We start from the raw sequence: 21,816 nt of genomic DNA, 5'->3' as shown, positions 1-21,816 counted from the left end.
CCCTCTGAAAGGGTGGGGAATACTTTTGGAATAATGAACATACAACTATTTCCTAAATTATGGCTTTCATATTCAATAACACCTCTTTTTCAGGATGCTGTTAAACCTGACAGTTGAAAAAAAAAAGTCTGCTCCTATTCTTTTACATAATAGTATACCTATAATTCTATACAACAGGATATGATTGCCATTTGGTTTGAAGTGACAGCATTAGAAAAAAAAACAAACATGGAGGTTGTAAGTAGAGAAGTATGTGTCACATGAAATGGAAAGGACAGAGATTTAAAAAAAAGAGAGAACAATGGTGAGCAGCAGAGATGGGGTGGGCAGTGGGATGCTGACATACTGAAAACAGCACAGGAGCAAGCATCCCACCCCGAGAGACGGGGGAGCAGTGAGAGTGGAGAGAGGCTCTGAAGGTCTGATGCAACGTACTATTGGTTGCACCATACGAAATTGTACATAGGTCAAAACTGGTTGAATGCAGTAATTTCCTGTGCCTCTTTGTAAGAGGCCTGCTTATGATTAAACAGTATTATAGTCTGTGGGTCATTTAGTGCAAACCTTAGCCTATACTCATTGTAACAGCCATGGAAGAAACCATTATTATAGCACAAATGTAAATAGTTCTGTCTCCAGAATCATTAAGCCATAGCTAAATTATATTTAGTATACTCTGAGGGAGGGAACTTGATAACATATGAAAAAAATATTTAAAAAGTTAAAATGAAAAGTTTCAGTGTCTAATAGGTCAAGGTGTATTTATGTGAACATTTCTTCTTTTGCATTTTGTGTGCGTGTGTGTTGTATTATTTAGAGTGGGCCATATATATTAGCACAAGCAATACCAAAAAGATAGAGTGATGAAGAGGACAGCAGATCATTTTAAATGCCTATTCAAAATCTCAGTCCATAGTGAGCTCACAGGGAATCACAAGTGTTTAAAAAAAAAGAAAGAGTTACTTTTGTACATCACTGACCACATGTTAGCAGGAGGCACATGTGAATACATGTAGAAGATCTTGATCTGCTTTCTCAAGTCAGACTCAGGCTGGGAGCCAGCAGTAAACCTGAAGAAATCCAAGTTTGTGTGCCAGCAGCTGCATCGCCGTGCAGAATCCTCACATGGGCAGAACAGAGCTGCAAATTCTTGACCACACTAAGTCTTTTTTTTTTTTTAATAGATCTTTATTGGAGTATAATTGCTTCACAATACTGTGTTAGTTTCTGTTGCACAACAAAGTGAATCAGCCATATGCATACACATGTCCCCTTATCCCCTCCCTCTTGAGCCTCCTTCCCACCCCTCTAGGTCATGGCAAAGCACCAAGCTGATCTCCCTGTGCTATGCTGCTGCTTCCCACCAGCCAATTATTTTACATTCTATAGTGTATATATGTCATGGTACTCTCACTTTGCCCCAGCTTCACCCTCCCACCCCATGTCAAGTCCATTCTCTATGTCTACCTCTTTATTCCTGTCCTGCAACTAGGTTCATCAATACCATTTTTTTTTTTTTTTTAGATTCCATATATATGTGTTAGCATACGGTATTTGTTTTTCTCTTTCTGACTTACTTCACTCTGTATGACAGACTCTAGGTCCATCCACCTCACTACAAATAACTCAATTTCATTTCTTTTTATGGCTGAGTAATATTCCATTGTATATATGTGCCACATCTTCTTTATCCATTCGTCTGTCAGTGGACATTTAGGTTGTTTCCATGTCCTGGCTATTGTAAATAGTGCTGCAATGAACATTGTGGTACATGTCTCTTTTTGAATTATGGTTTTCTCAGGGTATATGCCCAGTAGTGGGATTGCTGGGTCATATGGTAGTTCTATTTTTAGTTTTTTAAGGAACCTCCATACTGTTTTCCATAGTGGTTGTATCAGTTTACATTCCCACCAGCAGTGCAGGAGGGTTCCCTTTTCACCACACCCTTTCCAGCATTTATTGTTTCTAGATTTTTGATAATGGCCATTCTGACCAGCGTGAGGTGATACCTCATTGTAGTTTTGATTTGCATTTCTCTAATAATTAGTGATGTTGAGAATCTTTTCATGTGCCTCTTGGCCATCTGTATGTCTTCCGTGGTGAAATGTCTATTTAGGTCTTCTGCCCATATTTTAACTGGATTGTTTGTTTTCTTGATATTGAGCTCCCTGAGCTGTTTGTATATTTTGGAGATTAATCCTTTGTCTGTTGTTTCATTTGCAAATATTTTCTCCCATTCTGAGGGTTATCTTTTTGTCTTATTTATGGTTTCCTTTGCTGTGCAAAAGCTTTTAAGTTTAATTAAGTCCCACTTGTTTATTTTTGTTTTTACTTCTGTTACTCTAGGAGATGGGTCAGAAAAGATCTTGATGTGGTTTATGTCAAAGTGTGTTTTTCCTATGTTTTCCTCTTAAGAGTTTTATAGTGTCTGGTCTTACATTTAAGTCTTTAATCCATTTGGAGTTTATTTTTGTGTATGGTGTTAGGGAGTGTTCTAATTTCATTCTTTTACATGTAGCTATCCAGTTTTCCCAGCACCACTTATTGAAGAGGCTTTCTTTTCTCCATTGTATGTTCTTGCCTCCTTTGTCATAAATTAGGTGCCCATATGTGTGTGGGTTTATCTCTGGGCGTTCTATCCTGTATTGTTGATCTGTATTTCTGTTTTTGTGCCAGTACCATACTGTCTTGATTACTGTAGCTTTGTGGTATAGTTTGAAGTCAGGGAGACTGATTCCTCCAGCTCTGTTTTTCTTTCTCAAGATTGCTTTGGCTATTCGGGGTCTTTTGTGTTTCCATACGAATTGTAAAATTTTTTGTTCTAATTCTGTGAAGAATGCCATTGGTAGTTTGATAGGGATTGCATTGAATCTGTTGATTGCTTTGGGTAGTATAGTCATTTTCGCAATACTGATTCTTCCAATCCAAGAACATGGTATATTTCTCCATCTGTTTATGTCATCTTTGATTTTTTTCATCAGTGTTTTATAGTTTTCTGAGTACATGTCTTTCGCCTCCTTAGGCAGGTTTATTCCTAGGTATTTTATTCTTTTTGTTGCAGTGGTAAATGGGAGTGTTTCCTTAATTTCTCTTTCTGATTTTTTGTTGTTGGTATATAGGATGCCAGAGATTTCTGTGCATTAATTTTGTATCCTGCAACCTTACCAAATTCATTGATTAGTTCTAGTAGTTTTCTGGTGGCATCTTTAGGATTTTCTATGTATAGTATCATTTCATCGGCAAACAGTGACAGTTTTACTTCTTCTTTTCCAATTTGTGTTCCTTTTCTTTCTTTTTCTTCTCTGATTGCTTTGGCTAGGACTTCCAAAACTATGTTGAATAAGAGTGGCGATAGTGGACATTCTTGTCTTGTTCCTGATCTTAGTGGAAATGCCTTCAGTTTTTCACCATTGAGTATGATGCTCGCAACCACACTAAGTCTTGTGCAGAAAAGATTTCCATTCTGTTTTTGTTTCGTTTAGAACTAACCATGTTTATAGTTGTCTGCAAGAGTGCTGATGACTCCTTTTTGGAAGGGAGTGGGGATGTTACTAATTCTTTAGTAGCATCAAATAATTTATGTCCACGTCTACTGTAAGTCCCTGTGCTAGGTGTTGGGAATACAGATAGGTCAATTTTCTTGCGCTTAAGGGGCTTATATTCCACTGTGCAAGGAAAAGAAGGGAAATATATGGAAGACTTATTTTTAAACAATTTGTTCGTTACATTTTCAAATAATATGCTCAACGTATTTTCCTTCAACCTCCAAACATGATTTCAGGTGAAGCACTTCTAAATTTAAAGCAACGACTTCAAGGTAATCTTTAAAAAGCAATAAACTATTTTGCCTGTATATCCAAACATTTTGGTATATTAACAATTTATCCTGTATTTTCTGACCTTTTGTTCCCCACCAGTGAGCAGATAGAAGAGATCTCTTAAATTATTTTTAACAGTACAAGGTAGCTTTTATTTAGTGGCAGCTGGTGATAGTAGGTGCTGCCATACCAAGAAGGTTGAGAATCAGAGAACAGCACTGCAGCCAGTACTGCCTGGGCCTCTACACACTGCTGGGCTGTGGTCTTGTTATACATACTCGCACACGGCCCCTAATGAGCCACATGTTATGTTTGCCAACAAGAACACTAACACGAATCCCAGCACACAACCCATGGACCATTTCTAACATTGTCCTATTGTGGATTATGCTTTTCTCAGTAGGGCATGGGTGACAGGAGGATTCCAGGTGCAGCTTTCTGCACAGCGAGGTGGGCAGAAAGGACAGGGTAAAAAACTAACTACAAAGGAGGTCCCGGGTTTGCATGGCTGTGCTATAGTCCGAGAACACCCAGCCTGAGAACTCTCAGGACCCTGACCACACCAGGAGGAGAGCCTGGGGAGTAGCCTGGGGGAGCAGGAAGAGGACTGATGGGCCCCCATGGCCTCTGTGCAAAACACTCCCCTTCCTAACAGATGATCATTAAGGTCGAGGGGGAAGGTGCTGGGTCTTTGGCCTCCCATTCTAGGTTTAGGACTCTAGGTGCAAAGGCTCCTACTTAAGGAGGTGCCTACTCTCTAGACAACTCCCAGGCCATCTCATTTTTGTTTTCCATCTACTATATTCTTCCTTCCTCCATGAACACTGTAGTGAAATAATCCCTGGCTGAAAAGAAACGTGTCCTGTTTTAAGAAGGGGTGTTCCTCAAAGATGTGACTGTGAACTTTACTCAGGAGGAATGGTGCACTCTGAACTCTGAACTCTCAGAGATCCTACACAGAGATCTGATGCTGGAGATGCAGGGCCCCGACCCCTCGGGGGAAGACTGCATTCCCCTGTAAATGAGAAAGTAGCCTTTGAAACAACTTGAGGCCCCCATTGACTAAGAACTACGAAATGGGCAGCTGAGCCAGATGGATTGTGTTTCTGCTCTTTACTTCCCAGGGAAAAAGCTTTATTTTTAACTCAACTTTATTAAGATAATTTACATATAAAAATTGTCCCCATTTTAAGTGTACAGTTTGATGAGTTTTGAAAGATATGTACACATGTGTAACCATCACCACAATCAAGATATGGAACACTGCCCTTATCCCCCAAAGTTCCTTTGTGCCTGTTTCCAGTCACACCTCCTTGCCCACCCCGCCCTCAGGCAACCTTTGATTTACTTTCTACGATTACAGATTGGATTTGCATCGCCTAGAATGTCATATAAATGGAACCATGCAGTATCTTTTGAGTCTGGCTTCTTCCAGTTAGCATAATGCTTGTGAGATTCATCCATGTCATTACATGTTTTAGAAGTTTGGTCCTTTTTATTGCTGAGTAGCATTCTGTTGTATGGGTGTACCACTATTGGATCCATTCACCAGCTGATGGGACATTTAAGTTGTTTCCAGTTTTTTTTATTTATTTTTTATTACTACTACTACTACCACTACTACACATGTCAACTTGATCTAAGTGATTCTTTTTTCTTTTTTTAATTTTTATTTATTTATTTATTTATGGCTGTGTTGGGTCTTCGTTTCTGTGCGAGGGCTTTTCTCTAGTTGCGGCAAGTGGGGGCCACTCTTCATCGCGGTGCGCGGGCCTCTCACTATCACGGCCTCTCTTGTTGCGGAGCACAGGCTCCAGACGCGCAGGCTCAGTAATTGTGGCTCACGGGCCCAGTTGCTCCGCGGCATGTGGGATCTTCCCAGACCAGGGCTCGAACCCACGTCCCCTGCATTGGCAGGCAGACTCTCAACCACTGCGCCACCAGGGAAGCCCCTGTTTCCAGTTTTTGATTATTATGAATGAAGCTGCTGTGAACATTCACATCTAAACAAAAGTCTGGAATTCTAGTAAGTTCAACAGACAGAGCAGCTTGGCAGGTGACAAGCTGGCTGCCCCTCTTGGGGGAGAAGGAGTCAAGTAGTTGATGAGGTCAAACTACAAAGAACAACCGGTTCTGTAAAAAGCAGCTATAGCCAAAAATGAAAACCAAAACAAAACAAAAACCTGTACTGAGCAGAGAAGACTGCTGATCAGATGCCTTTCAACCGCATGGGAAAAGTGGATTGCAACATCATTGGCAGGACAGGATAACATGTACACTAGTTTTCTATGGACATGGGCTCGAATTGAGCCAATAAGACTCAAACCTATTCCTGGCTACTTCTTTAGGATATGTTTGAAGGCCTGTCCAAGCAGCAGAGACAAAGAGCTCCATTTCCAGAGTTAGAAAGACTACTGGCTGTGGGACCTTGAGCAGGGATAAGGAACCTTGGCAAATGAGCATAAAAACACTACCTATCTTCAGGGCTGTCTCTGATGAGAATCTATGTAAATCACTTAGTTAAGTCTAGTGCATAAGGAATTATTACGTTTAAAAACCATGTAATAACCTTTGACTCATAGTGAAAGAGTCCAAATATATTCCTTAGGAGACTGGAATATTTTAATGTATTTTTTCTTAAATTACACAGTGAATTCTTCCTATATTATTTACATAACCACTGCATAATTATTAATCAAAATCTGGTTAGATTTTAGAAGCGTATCAACTCAGTCACAAAAGCTCCCCGTGGCTGCAACATTCGATTGTCCCTCTCCTCATGCAGCAGCTGTCTAGTTCCAAAGCTCCCACCAGGGGCTTCTCAAGCACGAAGAATCACCTCTGGAGTTTGTCAGTAAATCTGATTCAGGAGCATTTCCTCAGGAGCCGATTCTGGGGGAAGTGTGGCCTGCAGTCTACTCCTCTGGGCTGACTCTGGCTCAGGGGTGCCCACTGCACTGCCATGTCCTCTGTGGGGAGTTGGGGGTGCTCGGGCTGGAAGCTGAGGACCTGGGTTTGGATCCTGACTTTATTGCCCCCACCCCTAACACACCTTAAGTCTCTCTGCTCTGAGCTTTGCTCTCCTTATTTCTGCTGTGGGGTAACAAGCACCTCACGTGGCTGCTGCAGAATGACATGATGTTACAGTGCCAGGACTGTCTGAGTAAATGCTTGTGGACCCTGCTACTTCCATGCTTTATCTTACAGTCTTTCCTATTTCCCACCATCTCCCACGTCCACTGGCTGCATATAATTCAAATGAAATGGAGTCGCTTTAAAGAGTGATTCAGAAACTCCTCTGTAAACAGTCAATATTGTAAAAACTGCCCTGAGTCTTCACCTTCCGAGAAAGGTGGGGACCAAGCTAGCTCCTGGGTTTTAGGTGGAAGAGGTAATTCTTAAGTTACTGTAGCCACACGTGTGGTCTGGGTTGCCGTGGGCTCGTTACCGGGCATAGGCTTCCCTCCGCTAGGAGCTTGGCTGGGCTCGCCGCTCGCGCTCCCTCCCTCCCGCAGGCGGGCCTCCTGCTCTTCCTGCCCGCCCGGGCACCTCGCTTACCGGCTCCCGGCGCGCCGCGGCGCCCATTGGCCGATTTGCTTTAATTGATTTGTTCTGAGCGCCCTCCTGGTTTCCCGCGGGGGCGCCAGGTGCCGGCCGTTTTGCCCCAGGCTTTGTAACAGGCGCAGGTTTTTCCCCTTACCGGCACCCGGGCTGCTCGTCGCTGGCGGCCAGGGCCCCTCCCATGGGTGGGTCGGCCCCTGGGGTTCCCTCCGCCCCCCCCCCCGGTGCGCACCCGGAGCCCAGCGGGGTGGTGAGGGACCGACCCCCGGCCGAGGTGGGCGTGGGAGAGCCCCGCGCGCTTCCGTCAGCCCCGGCCAGATCGGGGTGGGGTCGGGGGGTGGGGATCTGCGAAGGCGGTCGCCCAGCACCTTCGCCCCGCTCGCGCACGTGCTCGCCGTATTGACACTCCCCGGAACTCCCCGCGGAGAAGACCGTCTCGGGTGAGCTAGGCAGGGGTCGGCTGTGTTCCATGAGGACCAGCGGGCGTTTGATGCCCACGTGCGTCTCCCATTGGACGAGCGGTGCCTGGCGCGCCGAGAACCTCGGGCTTGGCCAAAGGCACGCCCAGGGGCTCGAATTCTCGTTTTCTCAAGGTTTTTCGTTTGCAGTCATGTTGAACCCAAGTGGTTTCCTTCAGTTCTGGAGAAGACTGTTTTTCTCCGTACTCCTTTCCGCCTACAAAAAGAAAAGGCGGCATTTGCAGAAAAAATTCCGCCTTTAGTATGTTTACTGCTGCCCTGTAGTCACGCATGGCTGTTTTGCAATTGCATCTTTACGGAGGAAGGAGGTAAAAAGCAAAATGTAGAAAGACCTGGGAGTTGTTTATTTTGCTTGAGTGATTATTTGGACCTTCCGAATTTTCTTTCATAATTTTCTTTTTATAGTTAATGTTACTCTTCAGTAGCGCCAAGCATAGATGGTGTTTGAGAAAAATTCAAAAGGTAAAATAAGAGTTTATTTTGTTGGAATGAATTCCCAAACAAATCTCGTTTTCAGTTAGAAACTCTGGCCTATTATCATTTTGGCTTGTAGTTCCATAATATACTTAAACTACTAAAGGGAAAAAAACGGATTCTCAGGTTCTCTCTTTCCCATCCCCTTTTATTTTTCAGTCCAGCGCACAACCACCAGAAGAGAATAAAAGGAAACCAGTTTTGGGAAAACTCGGCACTCTGTTCACGGTAGGAAGGAGAAGGAACACCAGAAACGGGTTAGAAAGTCCCACCAGCTCAAATGCCAAATCAGTCTCTCCCAAAGAAGTAACCTCTTCCAAACTCCCCGAAACAGAGACTGAGAAGAGTCAACTTCGGGGCAGCCAACGAAAGCAGACAGACACGTGCGAGGAGGGCTCCCCCAAGGAGAAGTGCCAGGAGCCGAAGGGCCAGCGCCCCGAGGGCTGCGTCCAGGCGGCCCACCCGGACGCCGAGAGGTCACCTGGCTCGGGCAGCCGTGCCAAGGAGGCGGCTGTGCAGCAGGGCCATGAAAGTGATTCACCCCAATTAGAACTAATGGAGGCAGAGGGAGAGACTTTCCCAGCTGCCACCACCGCTGCCAAGCAGCTTCATTCCTCACTAGAGAATTCCTCCGGGCAGGAGAACGCAGAGACGCTCGCCCGTACTCCGGGGGAGGACGCTTCGCCCGGCGCTGGCCGCAAGCAGGAGCCAGCTCGGGGAGCGAGGGGCGTGCCGGGCTCGCCCGCCGGGGCCGCCCGCGTGTGTGCCCAAGGAGGCTCTCCGGAGCACCAAGACGCGCCGAGCCAGCGCCCCGAGGACGCAACGGCTCCTGTAGGCCACCGTCCCGCTGAGGGCGCAGAGAACCAGGCGGGTTCGGCGCCTGCAAACAGCAAAGCCGACCCCCCGGGGCGAGACTGTCGGCCCCGCGAGCGCGCCCACCCCGCCAAAGTGTTGACTCTGGACATCTGCTTGAGTAAGGCTGAGGTGGCGCGGGTGGACAAGCCGGTCGTGATCAGTCCCGGGGCTGAAGATTCCGGCGATTGCGAAGATATGGAGAAGAGGTCGAGCGGCCGAAAGTTGGGGAGGCGGCGGAGGTCGCAGAAATCCACCGACTCCCCCGGTGCTGACCCGCCGCTGCCAGACTGCCCGCCCCGGAACGACGCGGTCTTCGACAACGAGGTGGCGCCAAACGCGGCCGCCGGGAACGGCTCTGCTGAAAAGAAAGTGAAATCTCCGCGGGCGGCCCCCGACGGGGGCGTTGCCTCTGTTTCCGGCCTAGAGTCCAAGCCCAGCCCCGACCCCAAAGGGCAGCCGCTAGCGGAGTCGGAGCGGAGCAAACAGCAGGCGCCCGCCTCGTCCCCCACCAAGAGGAGGGGCCGAAGCCGCGTTCCAGAGGCCGTGCCCACCTCACCCGCCGGCGGCGCGCGGGCTCCGGCCAAGGACTCCACTCCCAGGAGGGCGTCCGGCCCCGGCCCCGGCCCCGGCCCCGGCCCCGGCCCGGCCGCCAAGGAGAGAGGGGAGGCGGCGGCCCGGGTCATCTGCCGCAAGCTTATGGTGAAGAGCAGCTCGCTGCTGCCCGCGATCAAGCCCGAGCCCAAGAGCGGGCCGCTCCCCAACCTCTTCGACGGCCGGGGAGAGGGAAGTCGAAGCAAAGAGCTGGGCAGATCGGTCGGAGGTTCTGACGCCGACGGCTTGAAGCCCAGGAACCATTTCGGTGTGGGCAGATGGACAGTGACCACTAAAGTGACCATGTAAGTAACTGCGGGGTTGGGCCGGCGAGCCGCGGTGGCCGCACACGGGCTGGGCGGCCTCTCTGAGCGGCGCAGGTTCTTTGCATTTGTGGAAGAACTGTATGTGCGTTGGGTTTTCTCCTCGGTGGTGAAATTAAGATAGTGAAGGGCTAGTTAGCACAGTTAAGGTTTAAGAAGATGACCCATTCGGGGCCTTAGTTGGATGTTAATTCCTGTTAATATAAGCCTTTTAAGTTCAATGAATGTGAAAGTGAGATAACTCTGGAGGTTCAGTGTTTACATAAATAATAGAAGACTAAAAAATAATAATAATAATAGAAGACTGCATGGCTTGACGAGCTAATTCTATTCTTTATTCAGAATATGCACCAGCATTCCTGGGTGGGGCGTTCTTAAAACACAAATGAATTTGAAAACAGGGAGCAAATACTAGTATGTACTGTATACCCAGTAGCTTTGATGTGTCTGAGTTTAAGAGAATTCACAGAACCTTTTATGGAACTTGGTGCATTATTGGCCTAAAGCTTTACCAAAAAATCTCTAATACGAGTATCTTGGTTCCCCTTTATAATGTTAGGTAGTTTTGTGATATTTTTGCCACCAGGTCGAAAAGTAATTTTCAGTTATTGAAATGAAGAGAGATCAGTGTTTTTACTGGGAGACTATTTGATAAATGAAAGGACACGTTAGAAGGATCAAGCTCAACAGCAGATTGTGACCACTTGCTGTTAAGTTTATTGATTTCTCAAATATTTATTGAGTACCTTCTGTGCATGGTAGTGTGCTAGGAACTATGGGAAAAAAGCCACAACTGTGTATCAGTATATATTGCCTTTGAAAAGTTTATGGCACATTCTGGCACCCAAGATGCTGACAAATCAAATAACTATAAGAGGTGATAAATCTGATTAAACTGCCAAGTGGATGTTACCATCCCCAAGGCTGGGGGTGTGCACAGGAGGAAGAAATCACTGTTGGTGTTTTGGAGGAAATGGGATTGTGCCTTGATGGTGAGTGTGATCTGTATAGGTAGACAGGACAGAGAGGGCACCCTAGGAAACTCTTAAGACCTTCCCCCTTCCCACACTCATCCTCCTCCGTCTCTCAGCACATGTGGAAAGTGAGTAGCTAAACTTTTTCCTACATTCACACATTTATTAAAAGAGCTGAGATTTTCACAGTGTTATCATTCTTTTTATATGTATATAAATTTATTTATTTTATTTCTGGCTGCATTGGGTCTTCGTTGCTGTGCGTGGGCTCTCTCCAGTTGTGGAGAGCGGGGGCCTCCCACTGCAGTGGCCTCCCCCGTTGCAGAGCACGGTTCCAGGCACGCGGGCTTCAGTAGCTGTGGCACGTGGGCTCAGCAGTTGTGGCGCACGGGCCCAGTTGCTCCGCGGCATGTGGGATCCTCCCGGACCAGGGCTCGAACCCCTGTCCCCTGCATTGGCAGGTGGATTCTCAACCACTGCGCCACCAGGGAAGTCCACAGCATTATTATTCTTAAACTGAATGGATTCATTCTATTTGAATTCTTTGATAAGTAAGCTTAAGAGTAGGCAGTCCGCTTGGTAAACACTGGGGAGGAAATCCTGCTTAATGAATAACTTGAGCTACCTCACCAGCTGCCAACCTGGAGAACTTTGATAGAGTCAGCAATTTATTCTGCAACAGCAGCATCGGAGAAATAACCTGAGTGAATGATGCCCATTATTCGTAGAAGGCCAGTGTGACTGAACATTCAGACCTCCTAAGTGTGAGCCTTAGAGAAACTATGCTGTGTACCTGATTAAGGGTGCTGCTTCCCCTGTCTTCCAGTCAGAATACACCAGTGGAAAACCCGGAAATGTTACACTGTTAAGGGATAGGGTAAACAAACCAAGCAATCTCGCAATGAAACTCTTCTTCATGTGCTGTTTCCTGTGACAGAACTAAAGCAAATGTCTTTTTCTAAGGAGTGATTATTTCCTACGTAAAATTTTCCTTTGCCAGAGGCTCAGTTTAATTCTGTTTTGCGCACGGCCTTGCACTTGGTGAATCGGCAAACTATTGGAATGGAGAATTAATAATTCTTTCTCATCCTTTTACCCATTTATGTTTGACTGATGGATTTTTTTCAGACCCTTTAGTTTTTCCTCTGATTGTATTTCAACTGGAGATGTTACACGGATTATTTCTAAAAACAACTTGAATCTAAAATTTTATAGTTAAAACCATTTTATATTCCCCGAAAAATAATCACTGTGAAGCAGCATGTTTCTTGATGCTGTTAGAGAAATTATGTCTTCAGTTCTACCAAGTATTGAATGTTGAGATTCTTAAAATGGTATGTTTAGAATAAGGAGAATTTTCTTCTCATATTATAGCCATGGCTTCTTAGACTCCAGGATATTTTCCCTTCTCACATCTTAATGAAGGCATTACAACGTGAATTATAGGAGTCTTCCTTTTAATCAGTTTGAACCAGGTTAATTGTAGTGACTCTCTGTAGCAGAAGTTAATAGCACAGAAAGTTTGGTTGTAAAATGTATTTTGATCTTGGTGTAAATCTTTAATGTGCAGATGTGTGTGTCCTGTCCTTAACGTAGCTTATTGGCTAACCTGGAGCATTTTCCATTTACATCATAAGATCTACTTTGATATTTGACTGTTCCTTGAGCTGATTAGTGAGAATTTTTTAAATGTATATTCCCTGCTATGTGAACATCCCTCATTAACTGATAGCATTTGTAAATTCTCTTATTTCTAATCCTCTCACTGGTTTTAGAATTTAATCTTTAAGGAAGTGCTCGTAAGTTAATTTTGCTTTTAAATTTCAGATAAGGGCCCACCGTGAGGGAGCTTAGATATCTTAAGGAGATATTGGGGAAAGCAATGCTGAGGAGAAATTCATGAGAATATATCAAGTTTAGTATTTAAATAAAAAATTTAAAAATGAACATCTAATTCTTAATGCTGTATTTGGGAAGGACATCTCAAGTCTTCTCAGTCTAATCATTTTCTCCAGAAGGATAAAGTGTCTTCGTCCAAGGTCCTACTGCCTGTTCCTTCAAAAGGCTCCTCAGGCCCAGCCTTCTTGAAGGCCAGTGAGTCCATGCAGGAGACAGTGTGAGATGTTAATGCTTCCCTACTTTGTGTTCTCATTATCGAGGTGGCCTCTAAAGTATGATTATCTTATAGCTCTCTTGATAATTTATTGACTCCTTGGATCATAAAGCTGGAAAGAACCAGAGGCGGTCATTGAGGCGAATCTAGTCTGATCCTATCTGGGGAAGCAGAATAGTAGAGTTGTTGGGAGCATGGCATCTGAAACCAGAACACCTGGCTTCTGTCACTTACTAGCTGTGTGACTTCAGGCAAAGTACTTACCTTCTCTAGACCCCAACTTCCTCATCTTAAAAGAGAATGTGTAAAATTGTACATGAGGCAAGCCATAGAAAGTGCTTGACGATCAGTGAATGTTAGTGGGTGTTATCTCTTACATTTTATAAACCACTAGACTAATGATTTAGACATTTTTGTTTTTAGCTTTGGAGTCTGTTCTTCTTGGAAAGCTTATATAAAAGTGATATATAAAACAGATAAGTAGGAGTGATTCTGGTTGAAAGGAGGGTGGTTGGCCAACAGTTCCATCCCCCAGTTTCTACTGTCCCCTGTTGCAGCCCTTGAAGAGAACCACAGGATATCTTCAATGATAACATGTACGTGTGTGAACCAGTACACACACATGTTCTAAACTATGTAGTTTTTTGTTTATTTTTACAGGTAGAGAAAGTAGAGTTCAGAGAGTTAAGGTAGCTTGACCAAGTTCACACAGATAATTGGTATAAGAGCCAGGACCAGAGCCAGAGCACATTTTTTTCCTCAGAAAACAGTGTGTACATTCAAAGACTTAAAATTTCCATTAGGGAGTAATTACACCCAAGAAACGTGAGAAAGAAGGGAGACTCTCTTTGCCCCCAGAATGGTGGCAAAACCAACAACTGAGTAATTGATAAGTAAATTATGGTACATCTATATGATGTATTTTTATGCAGACATTATGAAGACTTTTCACATTTTTTAGTAACTTGAAAAATGTTAAAAATGTTAAATATAAGGTTAAATCTTTTTTTTTTTTAAGGCAAGATACCAAACTCTATGAACAGACTAATCTCAATTCTATTGAAAATATTTCCCTATGCATACAAAAAAGACGGGAAGTATACTAGAATGTTGACAGGGATAGTGTTTGAGTGGTAGGATTATGAGTGGTTTTTTGTCTTTATATTTTCTAAATGTTCTATAGTGAACACACTTGTGTAGTCAGAGAAAAATTTTATGGGGGAAGGATGAAGGGAATAAACTATCCAAAGAGGTAAATAATAGATAAATATTTTTTATAATCTCACTTTTGAGATAATGTAAAAAAAAGTTATGATAAAAAATACACAATTGGACTTCCCTGGTGGTGCAGTGGTTAGGAATCTGCCTACCAATGCAGGAGACACGGGTTCGAGCCCTGGTCTGGGAAGATCCCACATGCTGCGGAGCAGCTAAGCCCATGTGCCACAACTACTGAGCCCGTGTGCCACAACTACTGAAGCCCACGTGCCTAGAGCCTGTGCTCTGCAACAAGAGAAGCCACCTCAATGAGAAGCCCACACACTGCAACGAAGAGTAGCCCCCGCTCGCCGCAACTAGAGAAAGCCCATGCGCAGCAACAAAGACCCAACGCAGCCAAAAATAAAAATAAATTAATTAAAAAAAAATACACAATTGATTTTTGGGGAAATCATTTACATATTTAAAGTATGGGAGTGCATGAAGTATTTAAATTTGTTCTAATGTTCTTCAGTCCCAACTCTAGTGCCAAGCACTGTACTTATCTACTAGGTACATGAAAAACTTATTAGAAAACTTGTTACCCTCTCACCTCTAGCCTTTCTTAGCTATATAATTTTTCATCCCTCATACGGAAGCGAAACATCCATTAAAGGTAATTGATAGTATATTTAGAATTGTTTAAAAATAGTTTCATGAAAAAATGTTACCTATCAGAAAGATATTGGCTTTTCACAGTTTTGTAATAAATTGGTATGTTCACTTTAAAACCAAGGTTAATAACTTTATCTTGCTGCTTTATTCTTGCAGCCCTGCCAAGCCCAAACATGTGGAACTAAATCTTAAAACCCCTAAGAATCTTGGCAGTTTGGGAAACAGGCATAATCCATTTAGCCAGCCAGTTCACAAAGGAAACACTGCCACCAAAATCTCCTTATTTGAAAACAAGCGGCCAAACAACAGCCCAAGACACACTGACATTCGAGGTGCGAGGAACACTCCTGCCTCTAATAAAACATTTGTCGAGAGGGCACAGCTGAATTTAGTCAAAAAAGCCAAGGAAATGGAGCAGCCTGAAAAGAAGGTGATGCCAGATAGTCACCAGAATGGTGTGCTGGGGAAGGAAACCTCTGCAGAAGCCAAAGTTACTGTTCCTGAAGAGGAGACTCCTGGTTCTCAGCTTAACCAAGGTGATAAGGTAGATGGGCAAACAGATGCTGGCTGCCCTTCTGAACCAGTGGTTACTGCCCTGATTCCTGTTAAGGACCACGAGCTCTTAGGAGAGGACGACTCAAAGGCTGCTGACAGCAAAAGACTTGAACGTGAAAATATGACTGATACAGCACAAGACAGCCCTGCCATTCTTGAGGCCAAAGATTCACCTCCAACAGCCATACCAAAGCCACAGGATGGATTTTCTGACTCACAGCACCCAGCTGGGTCATCTAATGGGCCTTCTCTTTCACTGGCTGCCCCCATTCCTGTGGATGATCCCAAAGACACATGTGCTCAAGCTCCTGTAAGCGGTTTTCCGTGCACTGATCTAAAAGTGTCAGAAAACCATAATGGATGTACTCTGCCTGTGTCTCATCAGAATAATGAGATGTCCCCCTCTAGACTTGCAGGAGGAGGAGGGGGAGAAAGAAGCCCTCCTTTGTCCCCAGAGCACAGCCTGGCAGCTATGGGAAATGAGTGTTCATCCAAGGTCCTTGTCCAGGTCAGGTCCTTCGTGCTCCCTGTGGAGAACACCAAGGATGTCCGCTCCCGGATCATCTCAGATAGCTCTGAAGTTGGAGAAGCACAGTTGCCAAGCTGTCACAATAATGAACTTGAAGTGGTTTCTGTTGCAAGTTGTACTCCCCAGAAAGAGGAAGTACAGGGCAATAAGAGCACATCACCCAAACACATTCATTGCACAGAGGAACATGTAGCAAAATCTGGCCCACAAGTCATGCCACCCGAATCAGAAAAAACTCTGCCTATTCAGGGCAACGGAAAACCCCTGAAGACTGAATCCAGCACCACCAGCTACCCTGGCAACAGAAATCATTTAGAAACCCCTCAAAGACCCGATCAAAATGTTGTAAATGGCCAGGACAGTCCTGCCAGCCTTTTGAACATTTCTGCTGGTAGTGATGATAGTGTTTTCGATTCTTCTTCTGATATGGAAAAATTCACTGAGATTATAAAAAAGATGGACAGCGCAGTTTGTGTGCCCCAGAAGAAAAAGAAGGCCAGGATGCCAAACTCCCCTGCCCCTCACTTCGCCATGCCTCCTATTCACGAGGACAATTTAGAAAAGGTGTTTGATCCCAACGTGTTTACCTTTGGTTTGGGTAAGAAAAAGGAAGGCCAGCCAGAAATGTCACCGGCTTTACATTTGATGCAGAATCTTGACACCAAATCCAAACTGAGACCCAAACGTTCATCCACCGAACAGTGTGTCCTTTTCAAGTCCTTGCAAACTCACACTAATGGGAAAGGCGAGCCTCTGGCAGCTCCAGAAGTAAATGACAAGGAGAACAAGGATGTCACAAACGGTGGAGTCAAGAGATCGAGGCTAGAAAAAAGTGCACTTTTCTCAAGCATGTTATCTTCTTTACCACAAGACAAAATCTTTTCTCCCTCTGTAACATCAGTCAATACCATGACCACATCTTTCGACACCGCTCACAACAGTTCTCCTTCTCGGCCTTCCGTGTTACAGCCCGTGGCTGAGGGTGCCCCACCCTGTGGTTCAGAGAAAGAACAGCCAAGTCTGCCACCCAGCAACATAATGGTCTTCAATTTCAACTCGTCAGATACATCTCATTCGGGATTGGAAAGTCTGAGCTCCGTGGAAAAGTACCTGCAAAAAGAGGAAACCAGAAAAGATGTGGATTCACGAAGCAACCTACCCGTGCCAAAAACTACATTTTCTGAATTTTCAAAACTGAAGAACAATGGTGATATGGAAAAGGCTAATCATATTGAAAGTGTTCTTAAATCGAACTTGCCGAGCTATGGAAGCAGTGACACAGACTTCCCCGCTCTTTTCAAATCCACCCGGTTTGACCCAAGCATTTCTTTTTCTGGAATGTCATTATCAGATACAACAGTAAGTAGTAACATAGTATTATTTATGTGGGGTATTTTTAAGTCAGAGGAGAAGGGGAGGATGGGCAATTCATGTTATTTGTTTAAAAATGGTTATGCTCGTGTCTGATAGTTTTTTATTCATTCATCACATATTTGAAAACCTACTATGTACAAGGGATTTTAGAGTCCAAGAGAAAAGGTACTTAGATTCTGTTCTCAAGGCATTTGTAGTCTAGCAAGGAAAGTAAGCTACAAATATTTTAGGGCACTTGTGGATTTATGTGTTGTACCGTGAAAGGTGTAGATAAGGTACCTTGAGAGCTCAGAGACAGACAAGGTGTTTTTTCTTCCCTAGTTCTGTGTAAACATGCTCAATACTATACCTAGAATTTTGAACATTTATGAAGCAGCTTCCTTTATCTGGAAAAGCCTCCACCGAGGAATCTTGTTCCTAACCCTTTCTCTTGTACTTTGAGATTCACTCTTTCTTCCCCTTAGTAGCAATAAATGTTTATCCCACATGGTTGATAAAGTAGTTTCTCTTTATCTGGAATTAGTTTTCATTAGGGAAATATTATTTTCCTGCAAAGCTGTTGGGGAGTAAAGAATTTGGTCTCCATTGGCACGTTCCTGTAACAGAGTAGAAAGGATGGCAAAATACCATTTTGAGAAACAGTTAAGATGTCTCCATCTTCTTTTATCTGACTGCTAGAAGTTGTTTTCTTTACTCAGTTTTTGATGTGAATTTGTGGCTTTCCGTTACCAAGCTTGATACTCAAGTTGAAAGAGGGAGGCAGATAAGGTTTAGAGCTCAGCTCTGCTAAGCCCAGAAACAGGAGTGGGCCTCTGTATTCCTGTTGCCCACCCCGTGAACCAGGCTACCTGGCAAGTGTAGATCAACATCCAACACGGTTTATCCAGGCAGAAAATATCTTGCCCCCTTCCTCATTTGTACAGGGCACTGCCCCCTGTTTGAATTTGTTGTATTAGCTTTTGCTACAAGCCTATCATGGAATACAATTCTGGAAGCTCTTTCAAAATGTATAGTTGGATTTCCAGCAGAGGCTCAGATCCCTCTTCTCAAAAGTTTTCAGATTTTTTACTCTTAGGATGCCATACACACACACACAGATGTAGATATAAAGTAAAAATTATTGAGGACCCCAGAGAGTTTTGTTGATATGGGTTATGCCTATTGGCATCTATTATATTAGAAATTAATACTGAGAAAAATGAGAACATACAAAATGTACATTCCTGTAGCCATCAGAGCAATGATGTAATCACATGTCATGGACCCTCTGGAAAATTCCGCACTACACCTGTGAGAGAAAGAAAGTGAAAAAGACAAATAACCTCTTCTTATTATGAAAATGGTTTTGACCTAATGGACTCCCTGCAGGATTACTGGGGACCCTCCAAGGACCCCTGGATTTCACTTTGAGAACCACTGCTGTAAACAGATTAAAACTGAATCAGCCTATAGCACTTAGAAATCCTAAGATTTTTGAGTATTTCTCTGAAGCACAAAATTGCCACTGGTCTACTTCCCATTCATTACAGCATTATTCTCTCTTTTTAATCACTCTTAGATCACCTCTCTTATTTGACAACGAGTCTGACAACAGAATATACAGTTTCCCTATGGAGTCCCTTGAAAAACCCAATCAAATGGAGTAAAAAGGAGAAACAAAGTACTTTATACTTTCTCTAGGCCTTTTTATGATTAAAAAAAAATAATAAAAATTTTTTTTTGTTTTTCTTTACGCCTTGGGCTTTGTTGACTATATAACTATTCTCCCTTTAATGTCTTACCTGAATTTTATTTAAATATCAGGCTTTTTCTTTAGCTTGTCTTCTTGAAATGTGCATATATAAATAAGCATATGGCATTTTAATCTGTAATAATGCTCTACTGAGGCCCTTCCTGTGGTCTTTCAGGCATATTCCACCCTGGTGTGATGCAAGAGCGATCAGATCAAAGGCAATCCTTAGAACAGGCATCCTGTTCAGCAGTGAATGTAGTCCATGTTTTATAATATTTTTACGTGTGTAATTACTATTTTTATTATCTTAGGCATTTCTGGTTTTACTGGTCTTGTCAGATGGTCTTGAAAATGATTAGTTTTGGAGCCATATAAAAATATATTTTGTTCATCAAAAAGGAGGGATTAAAGTAACCATGTGCAATGTACATTGTGAAATATACCATAAACACTTTATTTAGACTAGTTATGTGATGAAAAAACGGTAATTATAGATTCAGATAAGATGTGTATATGAACACATAAAATGGATTCAGCTCATTCTAGATAAGTGATTAATCCATTAGAATTTCTCTATTTATTTGAAATTATACTGAGATTGTTTGAATTACGATCTCTTAGCTGAGTTCTTCTTCTGTGAACTGATGTAAAACATAGGTCTGACTCTTGTACCCTGAACTTGCCAGATTGGTGGAAGTATCCTAGGCATTTAAATGAGCAGAAATTGGAATGTCAAATACAGTTAGAGGGGGAAAAAAGCCCTTATTTTAATAGAGTCAAAGAGAGTTCGTTTTTTTTTGTTCATTTTTATTTATTTTTATTTTTGGCTGCCTTGGGTCTTTGTTGCTGTGCGCAGGCTATTTTTCGTTGCGGTTCCTGGGCTTCTCATTGCGGTGGCTTCTCTTGTTGCAGAGCGTGGGCTCTAGGTGCGCAGGCTTCAGTAGTTGTGGCACTCGGGCTCAGTAGTTGTGGCTCGCGGGCTCTAGAGCGCAGGCTCAGTAGTTGTGGCGCACGGGCTTAGTTGCTCCACGGCATGTGGGATCTTCCGGGACCAGGGCTCGAACCCGTGTCCCCTGCACTGGCAGGCGGATTCTTAACCACTGCGCCACCAGCGAAGTCCCGTCAAAGAGAGTTTTAAGGCAACTTTGGCATAGATCAAGGTAGACATGTTTCCAAATTGACAAATATGAGGCAAATACGATCTTAAAGGATCACGGGAGGAGAAAAGAGGACTTTACATAAAGTTTAATTATTTGTTGTGTTTTTGTTCATCTGATTACAGCCACTTAAAGGAAGTGTCCAGAATAAAATCAATCCCCGACCTGGAAAGGTAAGATTATTTTCTATTCCTAGTCTAGATTTCATTTTGATCTGTTAAAGTGCAGTAAAACGTGCTACCACTCTCACTTTCTTTAGGTGGTGATATACGGTGAACCCGACGTCTCAGAGGAGTGCATTGAAGTGTTCAGTGACATTGAGGATTGCAGCTCTTGGAGCCTCTCTCCTGTGATACTGGTAAAAGCTGTTAGAGGATGGTAAGAGTGACACTTTGTGTTTCTGACTTGGAGGGTGTGTGTTTCACATTTTTAATTACCCTTTTGGTCATTAATACTTATTTTAAATTATGCCCTTAGCAATGTAAAGGGCAGACAATACTAGTCATAGTGAATACTAAAAGAAATTCATGTCTAAGAAATATAGTTTATAATGTTATTTCTGATTATAGGAATGATGCATGTTGTTGTTAGAAAAATCAGAAAAGTGCAGCAGTATAAGTTTCTTTTTCCCACATAATGTTGGTTTGGACTAATGAGCACCAGAGTCCATAATATACTTTTTTTTTTTTTTTTTTTTTATAAATTTATTTATTATTTATTTATTATTTATTTTTGGCTGTGTTGGGTCTTTGCCTCCGTGCGAGGGCTTTCCCAAGCTGCGGCAAGCGGGGACCACTCCTCATCGCGATGCACAGGCCTCTCACCATTGCGGCCTCTCTCGTTGCGGAGCACAGGCTCCAGACGCGCAGGCTCAGCAGTTGTGGCTCACGGGCCCAGTTGCTCCGTGGCATGTGGGATCCTCCCAGACCAGGGCTCGAACCCGTGTCCCCTGCATTGGCAGGCAGATTCCCAACCACTGCGCCACCAGGGAAGCCCCATAATATACTTTTGGTTTTTGAATTTTCAATGAGGTTGATAAGAATTGCACTACTCATGTTGATAGGTCATAGTCATGTTGATAGAATTTTTAAAATTCTATAAGAAAAAACATCTTTGCTAACTTTTTAAATGACAGTTCAGTGAAGGACTAATCTAAATTTTATTTTCTAACTTTTTGACAGCAGATAGTTTTTATTAAGTAAAGAAACCGGTGAAAACAATTATATTACCAGCTTAATTGCTTTGAGGAAATACACAGGAAATTGAATAAAGAAAAGAGGTTTTAAAAAAAAATCACTTACCTGGCATAAATACTTATCTTTAGTACCTATTTATAAACTTGTTTAAAAGAAAGAGTGTAGGACTCTAGACATTTATGGTTTAAAAAATTATTAAGCTTTTCTTTAGGT

At 43.3% G+C, this 21,816-nt stretch overlaps 1 protein-coding gene across 2 annotated transcripts in view; it reads left to right on the top strand.

The window, feature by feature from the left end:
* The window catches only part of CRYBG1 (crystallin beta-gamma domain containing 1), a 213,325-nt gene that overhangs the window by 144,389 nt on the left and 47,120 nt on the right, over window positions 1-21,816 (top strand). For both annotated transcript variants that reach the window (XM_059941485.1, XM_059941484.1), the window contains exons 3-6: window positions 8,492-10,083; window positions 15,217-17,503; window positions 20,533-20,580; window positions 20,667-20,785. In XM_059941485.1, the coding sequence (XP_059797468.1) occupies window positions 8,492-10,083; window positions 15,217-17,503; window positions 20,533-20,580; window positions 20,667-20,785 (4,046 nt within the window). The remainder of the gene's footprint in view (window positions 1-8,491; window positions 10,084-15,216; window positions 17,504-20,532; window positions 20,581-20,666; window positions 20,786-21,816) is intronic.

The sequence above is a fragment of the Balaenoptera ricei genome, chromosome 12, assembly GCF_028023285.1.
Source record: "Balaenoptera ricei isolate mBalRic1 chromosome 12, mBalRic1.hap2, whole genome shotgun sequence".
In the NCBI taxonomy this organism is placed as follows: Eukaryota; Metazoa; Chordata; class Mammalia; order Artiodactyla; family Balaenopteridae; genus Balaenoptera; species Balaenoptera ricei.
The sequence above is the reverse complement of the archived record's forward strand: the minus strand, read 5'-3'. Positions and strand labels throughout refer to the sequence as shown.